At 37.2% G+C, this 22,771-nt stretch overlaps 1 protein-coding gene across 2 annotated transcripts in view; it reads right to left on the reverse strand.

Annotated features, from left to right (window-relative positions):
• LOC119798658 (ephrin type-B receptor 1-B) overlaps positions 1-22,771 on the reverse strand; it is a 238,211-nt gene that overhangs the window by 25,909 nt on the left and 189,531 nt on the right. Inside the window, exons 7-12 of one of the 2 annotated variants that reach the window (XM_038308216.1) lie at positions 18,368-18,530; positions 16,282-16,390; positions 13,981-14,045; positions 6,159-6,281; positions 4,885-5,132; positions 2,887-3,102 (exon numbers count right to left, since the gene is read on the reverse strand). In XM_038308216.1, the coding sequence (XP_038164144.1) occupies positions 2,887-3,102; positions 4,885-5,132; positions 6,159-6,281; positions 13,981-14,045; positions 16,282-16,390; positions 18,368-18,530 (924 nt within the window). Of the gene's footprint in view, positions 1-2,886; positions 3,103-4,884; positions 5,133-6,158; positions 6,348-13,980; positions 14,046-16,281; positions 16,391-18,367; positions 18,531-22,771 lie in introns of both variants that reach the window. The other variant, XM_038308215.1, reaches the window with a different exon arrangement.

The raw sequence follows: 22,771 nt of genomic DNA on the forward strand, positions 1-22,771 counted from the left end.
TCATAGCCACAAACCATGACCCTGACAGATAAGCAACAGAGGATGAATGGATTGATACTTAAGGACCAAATAATACATTAAATGCACCCCATCTAAAATGTTTAGACATTTTTATTAGCTAATCTTAGAAATGCCATGAACTTTTTGAAGTTTTCAGAAATATTCTGGCATAATTCTTACTGTATATTGGACCACTCTTCTTAGAACATACAGGCTCGTTTAAAATGGTAAGCTTCCCTTAACTAGTCTGGCTTTCAGGCAAAGTCTGTACTATTTCAATTGGGCTGTCACCATGTGGTATAAAACAACACAACAACAAAAATAATTCAGACAAGTTGTTTTAAGTGACTTGCAAGAACAATTAATTGAACAAGATAGCTGAATGTCATCTGTATAAAAGTTAAAGGAGACATTGTGAGTGAAATAACATATATTAACATATATTTGTGTTTGGTAATGTTTTTATAGTCATAGTATGTGACAAGACATTTATAGAAGGAAATGCAGCTGTGGTCACTGACATGAACCTGTTCAACTTGTACATCATTAATGTGTAGCACATAACTAAAAACTAAGGTACAATAGAAACATGTTACTTAAAGTTAAAGACATTTAGAAAATCTGCTACTGCATTACAGGCATTCCTATCAATATGCAATTAAAGTCAATCAAGAATTTGATAAATGATTCTAAATACTGTACAGGCCCAATTTGTCTAAGGGGTTAAAACATTAAAATATGTTTGTATTTTGTTAAAGGAAAATTCCGGTTTTTAACACTTTTAGCCCATTTTCTGTAGTGTCCAGGATGAAATCGAATGATCGACACCAAAATTTTGACGATTGGTCCTGTCTCTGCTATTTGGCTCATGCAGAATCCCCCCCTGGCTGCTTCAGAATGGCTTCCATAGTGCATGTCCGATAATGTCCTTAAAACAACCTTAAACGTTCTTTTTTTAAAATATGCTACTCACCGGGTCGTCAGCGCTGTTCAATGACGTTCCAAAAAAAGTTTCGTGAAGAAAAACCGTTCCTGTCTTGTTTTATTTAGCATTTTGTAAATCCCAGAACTATTTCTTCCGATACATCACAACCGCTTATAAACTTCCGCTTCCCGTTCGAATCTGAAGCACACTCCAGACCACTAGTTGGCGACGGTATCCTCTACCGTCAAACTCAAAGTCCAATATGTCCTCCTCAAGAATCCACCTTTCGTATTCCATTTTCAGAGTTTTTTAAAGTGTTTAACATAGACGTTAGCACCTCGACGTCGGAGTACACAGAGTGAAGCAGAAACACTTGGGCCTTGCGAAAAGACTACAACTAAGCGTAAACAGGCCCCATTTCCGTTTTCCGGTGGCGGAGGGATATTGACTATTCCAACAGAACTCAATGGGATTTACAAAATGCTAAATAAAACACTACAGGAACGTTTTTTCTTTACGAAACTTTTTTTGGAACGTCATTGAACAGCGCTGACGACCCGGTGAGTAGCATATTTTAAAAAAAGAACGTTTAAGGTTGTTTTAAGGACATTATCGGACATGCACTATGGAAGCCATTCTGAAGCAGCCAGGGGGGGATTCTGCATGAGCCAAATAGCAGAGACAGGACCAATTGTCAAAATTTTGGTGTCGATCATTCGATTTCATCCTGGACACTACAGAAAATGGGCTAAAAGTGTTAAAAACCGTAATTTTCCTTTAAACTGTTTTGATAACATATTTCTGTATAATAAATGAGAGATCATTTTATCAAAATTACCTACATGTTTATAGTTGTTATAGCAAGTTCTCCGCAATTACTAGACAGGTGTGGTAAAAATTGAATTATTTATATCAAAATGCAAAAGTATCTATCTTGTTGTCATGCTTAGCTTTGGATATATTTTTGTGAACTATAATCTTAATAAAGCGATTCACTATGTGTGAAATAGCATATTAGTCATTAGAGTATCACAATACTGTACAGGTACTTCTCAAGTAATTTCTGTATATCTTAAAAATGTAACCTTATTGTGTAGACATATTCTAACAAATGAGGTCTATTTAAAGCAGTAGCAGATAGAAACACATGTGCCACAAAAAGCAGTAAACAACTTAATTTGCAATAAAGACTTAAGAATAGTCAATGACGTGACAATACAAGCACAGTCATAGGAAGAAACACACACAAAGACTTTTACATACAAGCTGGTGCGCACACACAAACACTTAAAGTCGCCTGTGCAACCTGAGACATTGTTGGCTTCCTAATGACCTGGACCTGTGTGTTTTTAAGGGGGTAAAAGTGTGTTTTGAATTAGGAAAAGAAGAGGCAGAAGATGAACTAACGATGGCTGCTAATAATTACAGATCTGTAGTGTGGAGGAGTTAATGAGGAGCCAAAGCCTCCCATGATGACCCAGTAATAATAAATGAGGAGCGAGTGAGGAGGACGAGGGAAGGCAAGAGAGAGTGAGAGAAAGAGGTAGGAGATGTCATTTTGAAAGGCTGCAATGGCCTTTGGTTTCTCTGCTCTTTGGGCATACCAACAAGAGAGGAGCCTTCCCAGAGGAGGCTTGTCTCCACGCTAATGAAGACTTGACAGACCTCAGGGCCATGATTTGCACAGTAGCGGAAAAAGCACAAGAGTGGTTATAATAAAAAAGAGAGACAGTTCTTTAAAATGAATTGTTCTGAAAAGGTGAAAGGGCTTCGAGAAAGAAAGAGATATTGTCAAAGTCAAAACTTGACTGACATGTTTTGGTCGGAAGGGTGATTTAAAGTTGCTGTACATGTCACTTGAAAAAAATCCATGGGGACTTTAAATTATAACTACTAGATTAGTCAAGGAGGATTACACAGTGCACAGAAACAAATTAAAAAAGAGAATTAAAAGTACTCACTAGAGAGCTGGTGTAGCTTGGATCCGATGTGTCTTCTTGCAGATAGCGTGACAGACCAAAGTCAGAAACTTTGCACACCAAGTTGCTATTGACAAGGATGTTCCGTGCAGCCAGGTCTCGATGCACATAATTCATTTCCGAGAGGTATTTCATCCCTGCTGATATGCCCCGAAGCATTCCCACCAACTGGATCACGGTAAACTGACCATCGTTTTGCTGGAGGTAAGAGATGAAATTAAAGGAAAATTGCTTACTAGATGCTATGTTTGCAAGACTGACCACTCAAGATGCAGCCAACTATAATTAATAAATTTAGTTCAGGGGCTTGATGGTGGCACGGTTTGTAGCAAGAAGGTTCCTCGTTCGATTTCTGGCCCAAGTCTTTCTGCATGGAGTTTGCATGTACTCCCTGTGCATGTGTGGGTTCTCTCCAGGTACTCCGACAGTCCAAAAACATGATTAATTGGCTTCTCTAAATGTCGTTAGGTGTGAGTCTGTGTGTGAATGGATGTGTGTCACAGTGTTGCCCTTTGACAGACTGGCAACCTGTTCAGGCTGTACCCTCTCACCCAAAGACTGGTGGAGATAGCCAGCGGCCCCATTGTGACCCTAACGGAATAAGATGGATGGAAGGATGGATAATTTAGATATTTCTTTTTTTTTAAAAGTCTAATGCCAAAAAAGATAAATAAATCAGCTGCCAGGAAATGGATATCTTCAAGCTTAACTGGAATTACATATTTCATCATGGACAAGCCAAAAATAGTAAGGAGAAACATGTGATGGTAAGATAAGATAGAGATATAATTATTAATTAAGGCAAAAAGTATGATGGAAAGATGTGAGGCTTTCATATCTGACAATCCTGTATCAAATAAATGGTTGCAAAACACTGGAATGTGAATATGTATCACTGTTCAAGTCATACTGACCACATATTACACTTTTATACTGTAGTGGAACAACATTCAATCTGCTGTACATTTAAGTCTTATCCTTTACACACCATAGTGTTAAAAAAAAAAAAAAAACTGGGGTTATAGGAGCCTTGGAGTGCATTGCACACATAGTAAATTAAAATAAGGTTTAATAACTTACATTAACATAATTCAGATTTACCTCAAATCCACAGCTACAAGGATGAAAAATGTATCATTTCAGCTGAGTTTTCAAATTAGATTTTGAGTGGGAAGGTACAACATGCCCCAAATATCAATATTTTGTGATGTATCGAGACAACTCATTTGGATTATGTTCTTCTCCTCCAGAATTAGAAAAGCCTGGCAGTTTATAATTATTAACACAACCACAGGGCATATGCACGGAAAGACAAGAGAACAAGATATGTTGTCGCTCAAACACCCACATATGTGAGGGGAATCCAGTAAAAAGGCAGTGTTATATGCTTATATAATTATTTGCCATTTCCTCCCTTTTTTACAAATTGTAAATTGGTTTTTAATTTGTATTGTAATAAAATTCTGAGCTCTGGCAAACAAGAATTCATCTATCCGACCACAATGCCTGGTGCTCTTATCACTGTTTAAATGTTCATGAGAACAGGCTTTGAACCTTTCAAACTAAACAACAAATAAGAGGGTAAGGAGAGATCTAGAGCAACACAAGTCGGATGTGACAGTTAGCGAGGCCAACTTCAAAGAGCCTATTTAAACCCACTGTAGATCAAAGTGGAATAGAATGTCAATCCATGAGATTGAAGAAGAGAAAATGCTGAATATTGGCTAAGCTGCATGTCTTCTGAAATTTGATTAATAAAGGGATAAGTCTATTATGAGCTTCAAAGGTTAGTAGAGTAAATTAAAGCGGATAAAATAAATTGTTGTGGAAATAAATAAAATCAAATACATCTTAATTTGTCTCATCATAACAACATAAACTTTTTTAGATTATTTTCCTTAATTCATTTTGATGAATATTTGATTTGAGTTCCATAAGCAAATACAATACATGCGACTTGCTTTCATATGGATAACTTACCCTTAGGAACGAGTCAAGAGCACCGTTCTCCATAAACTCTGTAACAATCATAACTGGTCGGCTTTTTGTGACGACACCCTCCAGGCGGATAATGTTGGGATGGTCAAATTGCCCCATGATAGAAGCTTCTGACAGGAAGTCTCGTCTTTGCTTATCCACGTAGCCAGCCTTCAGGGTCTTGATGGCCACATAGATCTCCCTCTTACCAGGCAGCTTCAAACGACCCTTGTACACCTCTCCAAATTCACCTAGTAAGAAACAATGGAGTATTTAGAGTTCCTTGAAAATAATCTCCTCATAGCTACTCTATTTTATTTTTTTAATTAGCCACACCTTAGTTTTCCTAACGAGATAGTTCATTATATAACTTTTAGCCATGCTAAATGTTTTGATACACTGCTGCTAGTGTTGATCCACTATCCATGATCTTAACAGTGTGGTTCCTTCTGACTCACAGCAGTCACCCTATCCTAAAAGACTGCCAAATGTTGTTGTATTCCCAAATTGAAGAAAATCAGCCAAGTGCTGACTGGTAAAATTCTGGCACTTGTTTCATTAATTATCACCAGCTTGCTGTCCTATCGAGACACCACACCAAGAATTGAGCTGAAACGGAAATCCTTAATTAGCTAGCCCCCTTCGGTTTCTCATCTTTACCCTAGCTCACACCTAGCTTGCTGAGAAGGCCGTGGTTTAGGAGCTATTCCAATCCCAATCACACTACCACTATCTTAGCACCTTCCTGAAGAGGCACAGCACGCCCCCCTTGGCTGTAAAACTACACTGCTTCGTCCTGTGTGAAGGAACATGAGTGTAATACAACTGACTAATGTAAAAGCTACTTTCAGAACAATGTCCACAATTTCATACATGTAAATTTGATAAAATGTGCTTGGAAAGGCAAAATATTGCAAAAACAATTGAGTGAGGTTTAATGTTTTAATAAAAAATTTAGAAACACAGAAGGAGGAGCTGAAATACTTAAGTTATTTAATTCCCTTGGTTCCCAAGCTGTCCTACATACTGTACTTCTAGTGGACTTGACCTTAGCCCTTGACACGGATACTTCTGATTAATTTGATGAAGAGATTTGACTTTGTCTGACTACAGCAGAGCAGTTTCAAGTTAAACTTAAAGTTACAAAGACATATCCATATTTTATATACAATATGCAGGAGCATGAAAAAACAGCAGTTTACATCCATATCATGTCACACCCGAAAAACTACATGTGCAGACAGAAATACATTGCCTTTATATTCACTTTGTCATACCTGCACCGATGACCTCCTCAATCTTGACAGTGGAGACATCGATCTCCTTAGCAAATTCTCGCACAGCCTCATTAGGGTCCTCATAAGTGAACGGGTCAATGTAGATCTTCATTCCAGGAGAGCCTGAGAAGTGGGTCGGGCAGCCCAGTGGGGAAGGGCAGTTAGACATGTCGGCTCGCAGAGAGAGTTCTAAGACAACAAAAGTTCTTAGTGAGATTTCAAGATGGTGATACTCTTCGTTTAGACTTGGATTAAATATTTTAGAAGGGTCTGATGAATCAAATAAATAATTGAAGGAGATACATAGGACACTAAGTGATAATAACAGTTAGTGTTATAAAATGTGAACAACTATCAAAAAACAGTGTCCACACCTCCTCCTACCCTTCAGAGAGTGTTATGCAGAGTGCCAATTGAAAACTAGGAGTGAAGGCAATTTAGGCACAGGTGCATATACTTTGAAGAATGCGGAGGCTAGTTAGATATTGTTGAAACTAATACTGTTCTGCTTCTCTTGTTGGCTTCCATGTTTTAAGGCTGCTGCTCTGTTGCAAACATAACATGCCAAATGTGGCACTTTGTTTTGGCAACCCTAGGAATTCTCATGTTATTGGCTCAGGAACGAGAAAGTAATGGGGGCTATACACTGCACCAAAGTAGGTCTGGAACGTACCTCTAGGCTTGAAATGAGAAAAACCTAACTAAGATAGTGTTGATGAAGAGGACAGATAGTTTTTATTGATTGTTACTTCCATTCTGGGTGACAAATTACAATGATCGGGGTAAATTTTACTTTACATTTCATACTTATTGCTCCTTTGATTTGTAGCTTAACTCCAGGTTTAAAAAAAATGTTAGCTCTAGTAGCTCGAGGTTCAGCAGACATAGCCTTTTTTAAAGCCTCAGCTACAATAAAATAAAAATCTGGTGAAAAATATTTTTTTAATCTAAATCTCCCTTACACAGTATATAGTAGGTGGCCTGTTACAGGGACAGCTTTCACAAATACAACATAGTCTTAGCTAGAGTAGCTTGTGAGACCAGAAAAAAAAAACAGAGCAAAGCATTAAGGGATAGAGGGAAATGCAAGGGCAAATAGAAAGCAAAAATATATGCCTTTTTTTGCATCCTTATTCCTTACTCTAGTAATATCTGGTCTTTCATCACGGGGGAACCAATTTTCCAGCAGCCCTTTGCAATAGGAGCTCATAAAGAGATAAAACCACCATGCCTTCAGCGAGCTCTTTGTGCAATACCGAAACAGGCAAGCACACTTCACAAACAGGAGATGTCTCTCCAAACAGAGGAAAGGTTTAATGTGTCGACAGGTTTGGTGGGTAGAAAAAAAAAAAAAAAAAACACTTGAAAACTAATTTTATGTGGTGCAAAAGGACACACAGCAAGCAAACTAGATATCAAATTATTATGTCTATGGAGACATCGAAGGAGAGGGGCAGTTTATTCCACTCTTAGACAGCCCTATTTTGAATAAACCCTTCTCTATTGAGTCAAAATTGTGCTTAGTCATGTGGATTCACTATACAGAAGAAGAGAAGGTTTCTCAAGAGGCAAAATAAAGGTGGGCTCTGCTAATCAAAGTACCTCACATTGCTCTTAACCAGGAGTTTATTGTAGTTTTAAATTTAATAGATTTAGACAACTTTTCTTGATATTTAGATATCATGTTCACTTTACATTTTTAGTTCAGAGTATACATTTTAGGCTTACTATTTTCCAAGCCGTTATCAAGGGAACCATGTATGGTAACAGGCACGTAAAGCATCTTACTCTAAGTATCAAGATAATGCGAACAGGTGCCTAAATAAATTCAAAAGTTTTACTTTCTCAGTCATACCCAAGAGCCCACTTTTATCTATAATTTAAAATGCAAAAACAGTCTATTTTTCTTCCTCCCTGTGGTACAGCCCTGGTTAACTGGACTCATCTTTTTCTGGCCACTGGCTAAAACACAGACTCTCAATTTAACATTAATATTTTAAAAGCCTATGAAGAAAATGTATTGCAACATCATTTCTATCTTTACCAACACAAAACATGTACTCTGAGGGTTGACGATGCATAGCTCCACCAATGACTCAGTGCCTAAAAAAAAAAACATTGGATTTAAGAATTTAAGAGTTCATTAATATCCCCTAATATACTCAGCTGACAGCTAAGCTACAACATATTTCATGTAAATTGTGCATTTTTTATCTCTCTAAAAGAGTCTGGTTGGACTATCAGAATGCAACCTAGAATGTTGTCAATATACTGGCTGTATTTATTCATATTACAAATATTTATTCTATTACCATTTTTTATATTTCAAGAAATTGATATCAATCATCATACTACATCCCACAAAACATTTATCAGTGACACAAGGATCCAAATAATAAAATATCTATCAGAAACTACTTTTTCCCCATCAACAGTGTTTACTATTGAAAATTTTCTATTTTGAACAAAAAAGGGATATTATCACAGAACAGAACTCAACCAAATCTAGCTTGCTCCCTAATTAATAATCACACCAAACAAGCAGTGCTCCATAATACAACAGTCTGAAACTCCTGGGACTTACAAGAACAAATCTGATCCACAAATACAACAGCTGTATCTACATCACAACCTTATGGCCGGAAGCTATACTGGCAGCACAGAGTAAACATATAGTAATTTTTTTTTCTTTTTCGGGTGATTGATTTAAGTTTCAGTTTACCACACAGTATTTAATCATAATATCTTCTGTCATTCAAGTAGTAATCTACTATGCTTGTTTAGTAAGTGGGTCTAATGCATCCACAATTCAACCATACAGGATCAATGCTTCCTATGATCTAATACAACTATGGAGGAAATCAAATTAGTGGTCTTTCTCAACAGGATTTACATACAGTCTTAAGACAAATTGGGGTTTCAGCTTTATTAAAGCAAATCTTTTTAAGTTAGAGGAATCTTTCATACTTTCAGCAAGGGGACTTACTTCCCTCTAATTCATTTTGTCTGACAAAGATTTAATTTCCATACAGTACGCCTAAGCATTAATGAAGAGCTAGCAATTAACTGTTTTCTGTGATTATATTTGCTTAGGAATTAACACACAGCAGGTCACTATAGTGAGTTCCTGTTCATTTTATGTCTAAGAATAATCTATGTGTGTGTCTCACAGTATGATGAAGTATGGTTCTAAACAAATTCTATCTACTGTTTGATTTCAGAAAATCGTCTGTCTTTCACACACACTGTGGCCTATTAGTTTGGCAAAACCGTTACTCTTATGTTTTATTAGGACGGAAAGGGTATGAAGGGGCAGTGATGTTCACTATAACAGTGTATATGTGATGTTAGTGCAACCTCACATCTCTTATCCTTTGTGATATTAATGATTTAATACTGCACGTTTAATTTAGGTGTTTTTTTTTTTTTTTACTAATTATGGTCTATAAACATTGAGGCTTATTACCAATATGTCCAGTATTAAAATGTTGAACCTGATGTAAATCCTTATAAAAAGCTGATTAAAATAATTTGCTCAAAAGACTAATTCACCAAATCATTTCATTTTTGAAGATCATTCCTGCTATATGTGAATAAGAGACACAACGGTATTTCCATCACAGCTCTAGTTGGTAAATTACTCCACAGCATCAGTTCTCTGTATGCAGTAGCTCTGCATATTTTAAGTCAACTGCTGCTGAGAAGTGAAATTCCAACTAGTACTGAGCCTGAAGTGACACTGCTTCACTTACTTGCATACTACACAAATGAGGATATTTAAGCTATTGCTAAATCAAGAATTGAGAACACAGAACTGCAGCTGGATGGCGACTCGCCAACAAATATTAAGCTGGAAGTACTACTGTGTCACTGTAGACAAATAAACAAACCCACACACAGGGAGTCCTTGACCCAAGTGATTGCTGGACCTCCACCTGAGTCCTCAGGAGTTTCTGACGAGGCAAATCAGGCCAAATCGAGTTAAATGCACTGAAGCATAAATAGAGCACGACCCTCATAGTGCTCACTGTTGTGTCTAAATTATGGCATCTTCAGCTCAGTCTAAACAGCACCTTTATGATGTGGGATGTCACCCGACAGGTCTATAGTCATTAAAGACTGATGACTGACTTTGCTTTGGTAATCTTGTAATCAATATCAGAATCATCTCCTGGATCAGGCAAAGGTTGGATAAATGCAATAGAATCCTACAGAGCTAATTTGAAAAGGCCTTCATAACTGGGTGGATGACTCTATCTGGACCTTGAGTCTTGTTCTGGTCCTGTGTCTCCTGCTGCCTCTTTATCTGACTTCTAGAGACAGAGAGTTGAATGGGAAGGCAAGGGAAGAGCACTATCTTCTGAATTGGTTGAGAACAAACATAGAACTAGGTCCATGGCAAAGGTTGAAGATAAAATACTTGAGGTGACAGGGAAGCTTTGGATCTTAGGTGGGTAGGATGTCTGCTTGGCAATTGGGAGGAGAGAAGGAAGTTGAGCACGTTCCTGAACTGAACCTGTCAGAGAATTTGTTTAGTTCATTGGCTCTGCAGAGACTTCCATCCATTCAATTCTCCTTCTGCTTGAAGTATGTGATCTTTTTCATCCTTGACTAAACTCATTCTACATCGTTTTGCTGGAGTCGTCTCTAAATCTTTGTGTAATGTAAAAAGTAGCCACCAAGTTGCATCAGTCAATCTGTTTAATTAACGCATTATTCTTCTTGGGGTGGGCTGGAGATTTGGAAGACATTTTAAGATGTACGCCAATGTCTGGAGGCAGCTGGACGAAGCGTTTCTTTTTGAGGTTTATACAAAACAAATGACAGAGTGATTCAATGTTATTGTTAGTGGAATACCCTCATTATCAAACTGTCACTCAAGTCTTAAGATAATAGAGGAATACAAAACACCATGAGGTGTTGGTGGAGATAGGGGAGAGGGGGTTCTGAGTGTAGGAAGTGTGAATGTTTAACAACCAAATCTGTGAATAGGATGCCTCATCAGCATTTTATTTCTTTTCCATTTCAGATTGCTTATTTAGCTGTAAAAATCCTCAGTCTTTTTATTTTTTTTTTTACAAGTTACTTTATGCAAATTACACAATGCTCTCCAAAATATAGTTATGACTGACCTGACTCCCACACCGCATGTCCACAGCGTCTTTAATGAGCCCCAAGCTGCCACCTTTCTGTGACTTTGACACAAAGTAACTGTGTTGAAACACTTTGCTGTGTCAGGTTCAACAAAACTCAATTCCCAGGGTGAAAGTCCCTTTTTCAGACTGCTTGGTTAGCAGATTGTAGAGCTTTCATATAAGCTACAAAGCCTGAACACCTTCCTTTGTGTGAATGTGTTTGAATGAGTGTGCCCGAGATTATTTGTATGCCCCTCTGGGCTTTGTTCTCCTCATCAGTGAATAGCTCGGAATGGGTTTAGACAAGACTCAATCATGGCTTTCATGCACCCCAAAGAGATTTTAGTCAATGTCATATTCGACGGGACAGAAAATTGTGTCTAGAACCATTTACCGGAATATTTTCCCATTTTACTTTATTTTCTTTTTATTTCTGCAATGAACACAATATGGTGTGCTGTAAATGTTTGTATGGATCTTTAGCGATTGAATGATAAAACGTTGTAGAGGATTGTAATTTACTCCATAGCATTTCCTTAAAGAACATCTGGGTAAAGAGGACTAAGTGCAAATGTATACCAGAATTTACAAAGGCAAGGCTAGGCAAGCAAGGCACATTAAAAGTTTCAATTTGCCATTAGCTTAACAGTTAGAGGAAAGTCCATTTTTAAAAATTCATTAAATTTAGAATAGTTAATGTCTTAACAAACACTTTTTTTTCTGAAAATGCATATACATAAGTGGGGAAGATCATTTATTATTCAGAGGTTATTTTGAAAACCCCTTTGTGTCTATGCCAATTTGTATACATGAAGCATTTCAAATGTTCTATACTAAATATAGTATAAAACAATTTCATAACATGACCATAATAAGGCCTGCTTTTTTCTGAATACTTTTAGGCATAGGTCTATACTTAAATATGCAAATATACAAAAAAAGAATACTTTCATAAAGAAACACAATCTTATCATTATTTTTAGTCATCACTCATCCAACTACCCAATTTGCAAATTATATTTGTTATTTAATGTTATTGTTCCAGACAAGACAGCAGACATTCATTAAATAAGGGAAAGTCAGTAAAGCCTCATATGTTGCATAATTACATTAAGAAAAACAAGAAGCATACTACCAGCCTTTTACTAACACATTTATTGAGTAAATAATCATTACTTAAAGGAATAGTACACCCAAAACATGATTAGCCTTCATTTTCTACTCACCCCCATGCTGAACAACACTCTGGAGTACTTTTTTGATATCTCAAATGCATCTGGAGATATGGGAGGCTTCTTGCTGTCTGCTGACATTCAAATAATGGAGGTCTATGGTGACCGAGACAGAAAGGTCCATAAAAGTCCACAAAAAACGTGTCAATATTCCTCCATACTGCTCGTCCAATGTATTCCAAGTGTCCTGAGTGGGTAGCATCCAGAATTTACTCGAAACGAAGTCATTTAGAATGTTTTTAGAGCATAAACAGTAGTGTATAGGATTTCCTGAAAGCGCGCACATGCGCGCTCACGACGCTACGGAAGCCGGCAGACCAAGCCAGATGAAAGTGCGCATTCAGCGTCTGCTCTGCCAATAATGCAAGCGTAGAAGAAGAAATGTGCTGTTTACCTGTGCAAAGAAAGAAACAACAAAAGAAAAATGTCTGAGGACTTCAGTGTTGAGGAAGAGCATGAGTTCTTTGCCGAGCTGAATGCGCTGGTTTGGTCTGCCGGCTTCCGTAGCGTCGTGAGCGTGCATGTGCGCGCTTTCAGGAAATCCTATACACTACTGTTTATGCTCTAAAAACATTCTAAATGACTTTGTTTCGTGTAAATTCTGGATGCTACCCACTCAGGACACTTGGAATACATTTGAAGAGCAGTATGGAGGAATATTGACACGTTTTTTGTGGACTTTTATGGACCTTTCTGTCTCGGTCACCATAGACCTCCATTATTTGAATGTCAGCAGACAGCAAGAAGCCTCCCAGATCTCCAGATGCATTTGAGATATCAAAAAAGTACTCCAGAGTGTTGTTCAGCATGGGGGTGAGTAGAAAATGAAGGCTAATCATGTTTTGGGTGTAGTATTCCTTTAAGAAAACAAATGTAAGCATGCCAGGGATGTTTGCAATTACAGGATAGAATTTAATTTAAAAGGTTTACCGTAAAAAAATAAGCAAATTTCAAAAGAAGAGTTAAAAAAAGGTTTAATGCTGAGGGTTTTGAGAGAATTTACTGAAATTTCCAGGGCTATAGAGGTATGTTTAATTTTACTGCATGATGTTCCTTTTCTTTTACCTTTATTTTGCATTTATTTTACTTAAAATAAATGCAATTAACTGAAACACACTCTGAAGCTTTACACACACACTGATCTTTAGTAATTTGGGTTATACCTGCCTTTCTTTCCCATGCTTTAAATAATATTGATGTAATAATGGTGCAAAGTCAAGTAGAATACACAATGCAAAGTTAAATTAAGTATGCATGCTTCACCTTGTTACTAAGGATTTTATGAGACACCAGAAATCATACTAATCAATTTGGTCATTAAATAAACTCTTTTTTATGACTAAGGTCACTGCAAGATGGTATGCAGGTTTTTACCTGCGGCAGATTAAAGGGAGCAACCTAGTACTGTAAACCAACCTCTAGGAATTGTTACTGTGATTAGTAGAGTGGACTCACCTCTTCCTGTGCTGTAGTGCTGCAGCTTGTCACTGTACACCGCCTCCTTGCTGTATGCTCTTTTCCTGAGAGAGCAGCAAGATGAAGAGAGAATATAAGAGTTGAAATGATGAAAGGAAAGATGGCACATGATGTTCTGTACTGCCTGAAGATGATGCAGATGAAACCAAATCAGTTTCAGTGGAAACCAATGGCAGATTAAGTTTATGAAAATGAGTTGATTTTTAATTAGACCTTGATAGGATCTTTTTCTTTTCATGTGTCTCCTCTGCTTTGGCATCAAAAGAGCCTGCCCTCTTTGATGAGCACTTGACTTGCTTAACTTGTGCACATCACTGAAGAAAACATAACCTTCATATATTCTAAGTGGAGCAAGACAGGAATTTGACAAGGGGACAAACTGCTGCAAGAAAAAAAAATTGGCTTAATAGCGTGGAGTTGTCACTGTCGCTTTGGAAAGAGTTTCATATTTAAAATGTAACAGCTTATCCATTTCTGTAAAATCAGTTTATTTTTTCTATGCCCTATTTCAGCCATTTAATCTCACTTATGGTAGGGTAGAAGAAAGACAAGAATATTTTGAGAAGGGCGAACAAAAAACGACTTATCTCCTTATTCTTATTTTTAAGATTATCATGGTATCAGGTGATGAGGTTAATCTGTTAATCTCTGATTAGATTTTTAGCCAAATATTACAAAATATTAAATTGACTCAGATGCCCCCTTTTAAAATGACATGTACGCACTGAGACACAAAATGTGAAGGAAAGGTATAAACCCACTCAATCCACAATTAGTCCTAAAGCTACAAAAAAATATGTCCTTTTAAATAAAAACCTTGCCATGTATAACCATGTTTTTGCTAATCTGGTTTTGTAGAGCAGTATTATTTTTATTAACAATTATGATGACGACAACGCTTTGTCGACATTTTATCATGACGATAAACAGATAGATGGAACAATCATTACGATTCTAAGTGTTAGCATAACCAGCGTATCGGGGAGTGATTTTTTTTTCTCTTTTTTTTATAAAAACTTGCTCTCTTGCTGCTAGAGATGTAGTCTGTAACCCTACATGTGCAAATAAGGGGGGTAGATGTGTTTAAAAAGTCTCATTAAAAGTCAGGCTATTGGTATAATTCCATTGCGTTTCTGAAAGTTTCAGCTTAACCAGGAACTGTGCTGAATTGCGCTGGTAAAGAAGCACAGATGTCAGTAAAAGGGCTGTTATGTTCTCAAAAAATTGGTATTTCAGCTTCATCTTCGGGAAACGGTGACCTTTTTGAGCTTAACAGCGTATTACACTGATGTAAGCTGGCGAGAACCCTGAAATGTACGTACGTTTTCGTTTTTAGAGACAAAAACTAGACAAAAATGTTAATGGAAAATTTGGCGGACAATCAAAATCAATGACATTTGTGGCTATTATCACTTACTCAATACTTTATTGATCCCAAAATGGGAAATTTCACTTTTGGCACAGCCCACCCAAGATAAGACAAAAAAAACACACATTTGATAAGAGAGACACAGTGTCTGAGGCCTTGCTGCAATCAAAGGTGCTGCCTTTACATTAGTTAAGAGAAAAAACAGAAGGGCCACAATGGGTAAGATGGTATATAATATACAAATAATTTGTAATGAGCTGAAATTTTGGCAATGCTATCCCTCGTTCTATGCTTATTTGACTCTGTCCTCCACTACATGCTGCATGTTAGAAGACAGGCTTGGTGTTCGGACACCATGGAAGGGCCTACGGTATACTCCTAATATGATCCATCCATAAGCAAATTAAAGCTATTGTAGAGACAGACAGCAGTAAATTTGGACATAAACAACAAGGCAAAATTCCATAGCAACAACTCAAAGCTCTCTGTGCTGATATCCCTGACATGCTGCTTGTTGTTTAGAAACAGCGTCTCTTAATGGGAGAGGCATTAGATGTCAAATACTGACTGTGTATTTTTTTGCACTATAAAATGTCTCCAAACAATGTATCTTGCCCTTGTTTTTGCTGACCAGTAGTGCACCCTAGCTGTTGAGCTGTATAACTTACCTTAGAGCAGGCGAAAACTCAGGCCACTTCAGAACATTCATCAAGAAAAGTTTTAATTGCAGGTAAGACAGAAAATCTTTGCATTTGTAAAAGAATAACTGTCCAAAACATCTGTAAAGCTTGGTAATGTAATCAACCCTTGCCAATAGGAGCCTTTGTTCATTTATCTCAGTGAAAGAAGTAGTATGAACAATATTTTACAGAATGAATTACAAGAGATATAATAAGCAAAACTCTGGTTACCTGCTGCACACAATAGAGATAGCAATCAGTGAAACAATAAAGACCACTCCAGCAGCTGCTGACCCCGCAATCAGAGGAAGCTGTTCCCTCAGCTCAGACTTGAAGTCATCTTGGTCACACAAAGAAAGGGAAAAGGGATATGTAATAAAATTAACTTAGTCAATGCTTAAAAAAAAGAAGTGAGTTGTTTGTAAACAGCCCTTGCATGTGTCACACTTGGCTGTACAAGTGTTAATATAAAACCATTTACTCTCAGTCACCTACTATCTTAATCTAGCTAGACTTGGCTGTTTTAAGACCAGAGGACAGCCTATAAGTCTATGTAAATGTGCAAAGGCAGCAAAAAAGGCAGATATCTTTTCAAGCCTGTCTTTCAGTGACTTTGACACCAGGAGCTCAGCAGTAAAAGCAAAATTAGAATTAAGCATGCTAAAGGCAGATCAGCAGCTTCTAAATCCCATCCCCCACACAGAATGGACACATTGGATTGAAGTGATAAAGGGAGAACTAATGCACCTTGGGAACAGCATGAGAGCTGCTGTAAATGAGGAAACTCAATGTGACAGGAACTGTGCGCTCTATTAACTTGAATCTTTCAAAAACATTTCAATAAAATATTTTGAATGCCTCTTTTCAGATTCCAAGCACTCTTCCTGATATGTTTTGATGCATATTCATTGTGAGAGGTCTATATGAATCTTCCCTTTGCAAATCTAAGAACTGCAACTACCCTTGACAGTTTAAAATGACACACAAGGCTCCTCCAGTAGTAATATGTTCCCATACATTTCAGACACACACTTTAGATGCATGAAATCCCTTTCTTAAAATACTAATTGAACTGTTTCAACAATTCTTTCTCTGGAGAAGTGTAAAGAAAATATGATTAAAAAGTCTCTTGAAAAATTCCTAACAGGAGGAAAATGTTATAATATACTATATATTGAAAGACAAGGATTGGAGGGGAGACAAGGTGTCCAGTTCATGAAGAAATGTAGCAGTTTGACTGGTAAGAGGAGCAGGAGATGGAGGCGTGGGTGTTATCGTCGGCTGTCCTCGGGTGTCTGTTGATAATTGCCTTGACGAATGTCGTGTTATGGCAACCTTCCAAAGGATGAACCATAAACAGCATGGACGAGGGTGTGGTATGCATGCTGCATGGACACGTCTAAACTCACACTAATATATTTCCCAGAAAGATAATTTGTGAAAACAGAGTGAACATAAGGGATATCACTGTGCCTCCAAGTCTGCTCTGCACAGGTAAATTGATGTGATCACCTTATCATAATTTTGATTTTTTTTTCTTCCATTTTCCTCTCACTCAGGAGCGTAATCATGCTATACAATGTTAAGATCTATAACACCAACAGTAAAATGTGGATACCTCTATTGTGCTGTTTATATTTTATGAATTCTGATTGTGTGAGTAATCAAGGTGGTCAATCAGTAAGTCAGAGTTACCATTTTTCATTCAAATGTTTATTCCACCAAGACAGACTTATGCTGTTTAGTTATGAACTCCAGTACTTCTGCCTGGAAAGCTTATGAGCAGGGGATTCACCAGTCTTGCCAACTTTACTCACTCCCATTCCTGCAACTACAATAATGAAAATAGCTTCACATGCCAGTTTGCCAGGTGTTTCAGACCCTTATCCCTTGCCAACTGCCCCTAGCCTCTGGTACCCGGAAAAAAAGAAAATTAATCTCATCAACTGCTAATCACAGCTATGTATTCTGGGACAGCTCTCGAGCGACAGAAGGGCTGGGTAAAAAATAAACCATTAGCAAAGAAATTTGAATGAAGCACAGTTAGCTACACAAACAAAAGTGACTAAGAGTTTTTTCTTGCTTAAAGCTCCCACACAAGCCTAAACTTGACCATCGCAGAAATCAATTTTGCTGTAAAAATAGAAGAGCGATCATGCATACTGTGCTTTTTTTCATCCTTTACGTCTGATGACAATAATCCACCACAAAAAAGGGTCCAACAATGCCCAGCTCAAAATGAGTTAGGGAAAAATAAAGAGAGTAGAACAGAGAGATGGGCAGACAGAGCTGATTCCTCTGGCTCCACAATCCTTACCATCTGTGAGGGTTTGGAAGCACATCTTGCTGCTGTATTTACCAAAGCCGGCCACAGTCCGTGCTCGCACCTGTACCACGTAAACTGTACCAGGCCTGAGGCTCTCCACGCGTGCTGTGTTGGTTTTGCTGCGCAGTACAGTAGAGTTGATCTCTGCATGGTCCTGAAAAAAATAAAATTAAAGAGTCATTATAGGTCAGTTACTTTACAAGAGTCCCATTATCAGCTAAGTATTTCAGCTTTGTGAATATTCTAAAACAAAACAAGCATGTATCAAAACAGTGGTCAATTAAAAATACTTAAATTAGGATCAAATCTTGACAAGAGCTCTGCTTAAATTATACATTTTAGGTGTTGCAAACCCAATATATCTCACAATTTGCTTTTGGCACACTGTATGATACAGTGGGTCAGATAGTGGTACTAGTAGCCTCCAGCTCAAGAAAGCATACAGGAAATGAGAAGCTAAAGCAAGAAGGAAGATGTATAGCAAATGTCCCAAGGTCAGGAATTTAGCCATGGATGACTAAACCTAACATTAGCAGGCTCAGCAAATCCACCCCCCGACCCCATCCTGCCTATCGTCTGTTCCCCCGCCCCATCACTCTTTATCTACCTATATTACACTTTTTTTTTAGAAGAATATAAAAGTGTTTCCTGGTGGGTAAAAATATAAAGTGTTGATAGTAAAGTATTCAACAGAAGTTAATGTAATTGCAGCTCGTAAAGATCTTGTTAATCCAAGAGAAAAAGGACAGAGATGGATTAAAAGCGAAGCAGAGAAACCTAAGGGTGAAACACTTATCTGTTAGAGTTAAAATGAACAGTAATAAAAATAAACAGATACCCTTTTCTGTGCTGTCTGACAGCTACAGGTGTAATGGTAAGAGAAATTTAATAAGATACCTTGTAACATCTACTCAATACAAGTAAGAGGTACTGAATGACTTAAATGGAAAACTGCAAATACAAAGACGTACTACACCAACAAATGGATATAAAGGAACTGAGCATTTTGAAAAAAAATTTTCTTCTAAAGTGTATATTTTGTTGGTATGTACAATGAAAATGTTCTCCACACAGGCAATAACAAAGTAAATATCTAATCACATTTGAGTTTTTTGCTGAGTAAATTCACTTTTTGGTTGTAAATTTTAGTAAATGCAACAGCTAACTGGTCAGTTTCTTTCAAATCTCAAGCAAAGTGAAAGTCAAAATGCTTAAGAAAAACAAGTTAATATGTTTTGATTGACAAAAATGTCATGGGAATTCAAGTTAATATTTAAAATGGAAGAATTTCTTTTAATTTCAACTAAGTCCCATATTTCCTTAACTAGAATAAAAAAGGTGGCGGTGGGGGTGTGGGGAGAGATGGGGTAGAAAGGAGATTTGGCATTAAAAAAAACGAATAGAAACAAAGAGAAAACAGAATTTTCTGTTCACCTAATAACACATAGAATTTAGCAATTAATATTGCTTTGCTGTTTAAAGTATGCAGATTTTTCAAGAATATCACACCATTAAAGATTTCCCTATTTGTTCCTGCAATACAAGTATATAAAGATGTTTAATAATGAGTATGTGCGCACATTCATCCAGCATTTAATTATAATTATTGCCTGAAAAAGCCTTTATTCCATTTCCATGCTTGACAGTGCAAGTCAGACAGCCTTCCGCAGTAAAGTCTGGGACTTTTTGGAGTTACAGACACTGCTATAGGGGATCAGGAAAGACTTGGGACTGTCACAATCACGTAACGCAGAGTGAATATGACAGCCAGAAAAAAGGCTGTGCCAATACGAAACCCACTGTTGCAACCACTGATGGCTGCATTGTTGGCAAAGTGGAGAAGGCTATTAGATTAACAAAAAATATTTGTTGATCTATGAAATTTTTTACAACCTAAGAAAGTAATAAATAAAACAGGTAAGGGAGAAGTAAAGGGAGAAGGGAGAAGAGGAGGGTATGGAAGATCGCAGGAAGCGATAAAAAACTCGAGGCAGTGGCAGCCCACACTGAAATCATTATCCAATCTGATTGGTGTAATTGAATCATTCTGGTTGCTCCATCACTAAGCAGACGAGGTAAACATGGCTATGAGATCTGCCTCCCTCCACCTCCAGCACACACATAATGATATGCATAATCACATTAGCTCTTATTGGACACTCTGGGCTTGATGAAGACAAATGTTTGGGCTAGGGATGTGGGAGCATTGCACCAGAAGTATTTCATTCTGTTGGTGATAGGAAAGACATATTTATAAATGGAAAGCTGGATTTAACTGGTTTAGAGAGTTTAATCATTAATGTGCCTTTTGGTCTTGGGATCATAAAAACTGTTTTCAAATTGCCGCATAAACACACAAGATATGGCTTTATAGTAACAGCTTGATCAGACATAGTGTGCTCTACAAGAAGCCCCATGTGGAGACTAAAACCCCTGCCTCTTATTTATAGGGTTTTATCCATTGTCGAGAGCAGAGACCACTTTGAGTCAAAATTTTTCTATTTCTTTGTTGATTAGACTAGCCACACCTCAAATATATTGAATATGAATGCAGAACAGGTGAGAAAACAGATGGCAAAATGCCAATGGGTGAACTGTCCTTTGGGAACGTATAAGCTCGGAATGGCCACTTCACGCTGCCTGTCAAAAGGGGATTATTTCCTGCACACACACACATACATACAACTGCCAAACAAAATGATCAACAGCATTTGGCACACCAGCATGCTAGAAGTTAGCCAATGGAAGGCCCTGCCAGAAGGAGCTTCCAGCTATGAGAGGTCCCTCCCTGCTGTCAGTCAATTGGGGATTAGGAGGACCACACCCCAACTTACTAAATCAAGAGTGAGTTGCAGGTGGGGAGGCAGATGGCGGAGCAGCCAATCAAAATCATTGCCAGAGGTGACAGACAGAAAGCACTGTGGGAAATGATCTCTTTTGCATTATGCAAAATGACAGTCAAAACATATGATTGCTACGATCACTACTAAAATATTTTGAAATAAATACTATGTCTGAAGAAATTAGTGAATGTTGAGCTTTGCATTAAGAGTGAAATATTAGCTTAAATACACTCTAGAAAATAAGTTATAAATAAACATCTATTAAATTGAACATATAAAAGTCGAACAATGTTTTTTTAACCATGCTTAAGCAGATTCATTTAAAGAAAATAATTTGTTGCACATCATTTTAAAGGAAATCACTGCAATCAAACGATTTATGCAACTGTCAGTCAGACTTCTGCTCCTCTCAGCAGGTATTTTGACCCACTCTTCGTGATCAAATGAAGCAGTTGTCTCAGGTTTGAAGGGTGTCTTTTCCAGAAGGCATGTTTCAGTTCCTTCCAAAGATGCTCAATAGGATTAAGGTCAGGGCTAGTGAATGGCCACTCCAGGATAGTCCAATGTTTTCCTCTAAGCCATTATTGAGTGTCTCTAGCTGTGTGTTTTGGGTCATTATGCAATTGCAAGACCCATGATCTGCAACTGAGACTAAGCTTTCTGACACTGGGCAGCACATTTCTCTCTAGATCCCTTGATAGACTTGAGATTTCATTGTACCCTGCAGAAATTCAAGACAGCCTGTATCAGATGAAGCAAAGCAGCTCAGGAACATAACAGAGCCTCCTCCATATATCACAGTATGGACGCTGTTCCTGTCTTGATATATGCTATATATATATATATATATATATATATATATATATATATATATATATATATATATATATATATATATATATATATATATATATATATATATATATATATATATATATATATATATATATATATATAAGCCTGGTAGTTTGTCAATATGTATTTTGGCTAATTCCAGTCTTGCTTTAATTTCTTTTCAATACTGATGTCTGGCTTGGCTGTCTCCAATTAAGTCCACTTTTGCTCCGACACTGATGCTTCTTGAGCTTTATCTTCTTCTATGCAACTGTAGTGACAGAAACATCAAGCTGCTTGAATTTCATGTGAGATGAAATGGACTTATAAGCTTTCCTTTAACATGTTTGTTGATCATTTTTCAAATTTCCTCAGACAACTCTTTCTTTTTGTTTCCTCTGGTCCATGTTCAGTGTGGTACACACCTATATATAAGCCTAATGACTGATTACAAGATGTGGCCACTTCTGATGCTAATTAGTGGACACACCTTGGTTTATTATTACCATTTGATCACGTTGTTTCTTTTTTGTTATAGGGGTACAATCATTTATATAGTTTCATGAGTTTATTATTTATTATCATTCTGTTGAAGCATGGTTGAAAAGCAATGTCTGAGTTTCGTTTTCTTCATTTTTATAAAATGTGCATTTATTATTACTTTATAATTACTTTAGTCAGTTATTTCTCTAACCATTTTTTTCTATGTATAAATTAG

The sequence above is a fragment of the Cyprinodon tularosa genome, unplaced genomic scaffold (genome assembly GCF_016077235.1).
Source record: "Cyprinodon tularosa strain WSP-4 unplaced genomic scaffold, ASM1607723v1 ctg632, whole genome shotgun sequence".
NCBI lineage: Eukaryota > Metazoa > Chordata > Actinopteri > Cyprinodontiformes > Cyprinodontidae > Cyprinodon > Cyprinodon tularosa.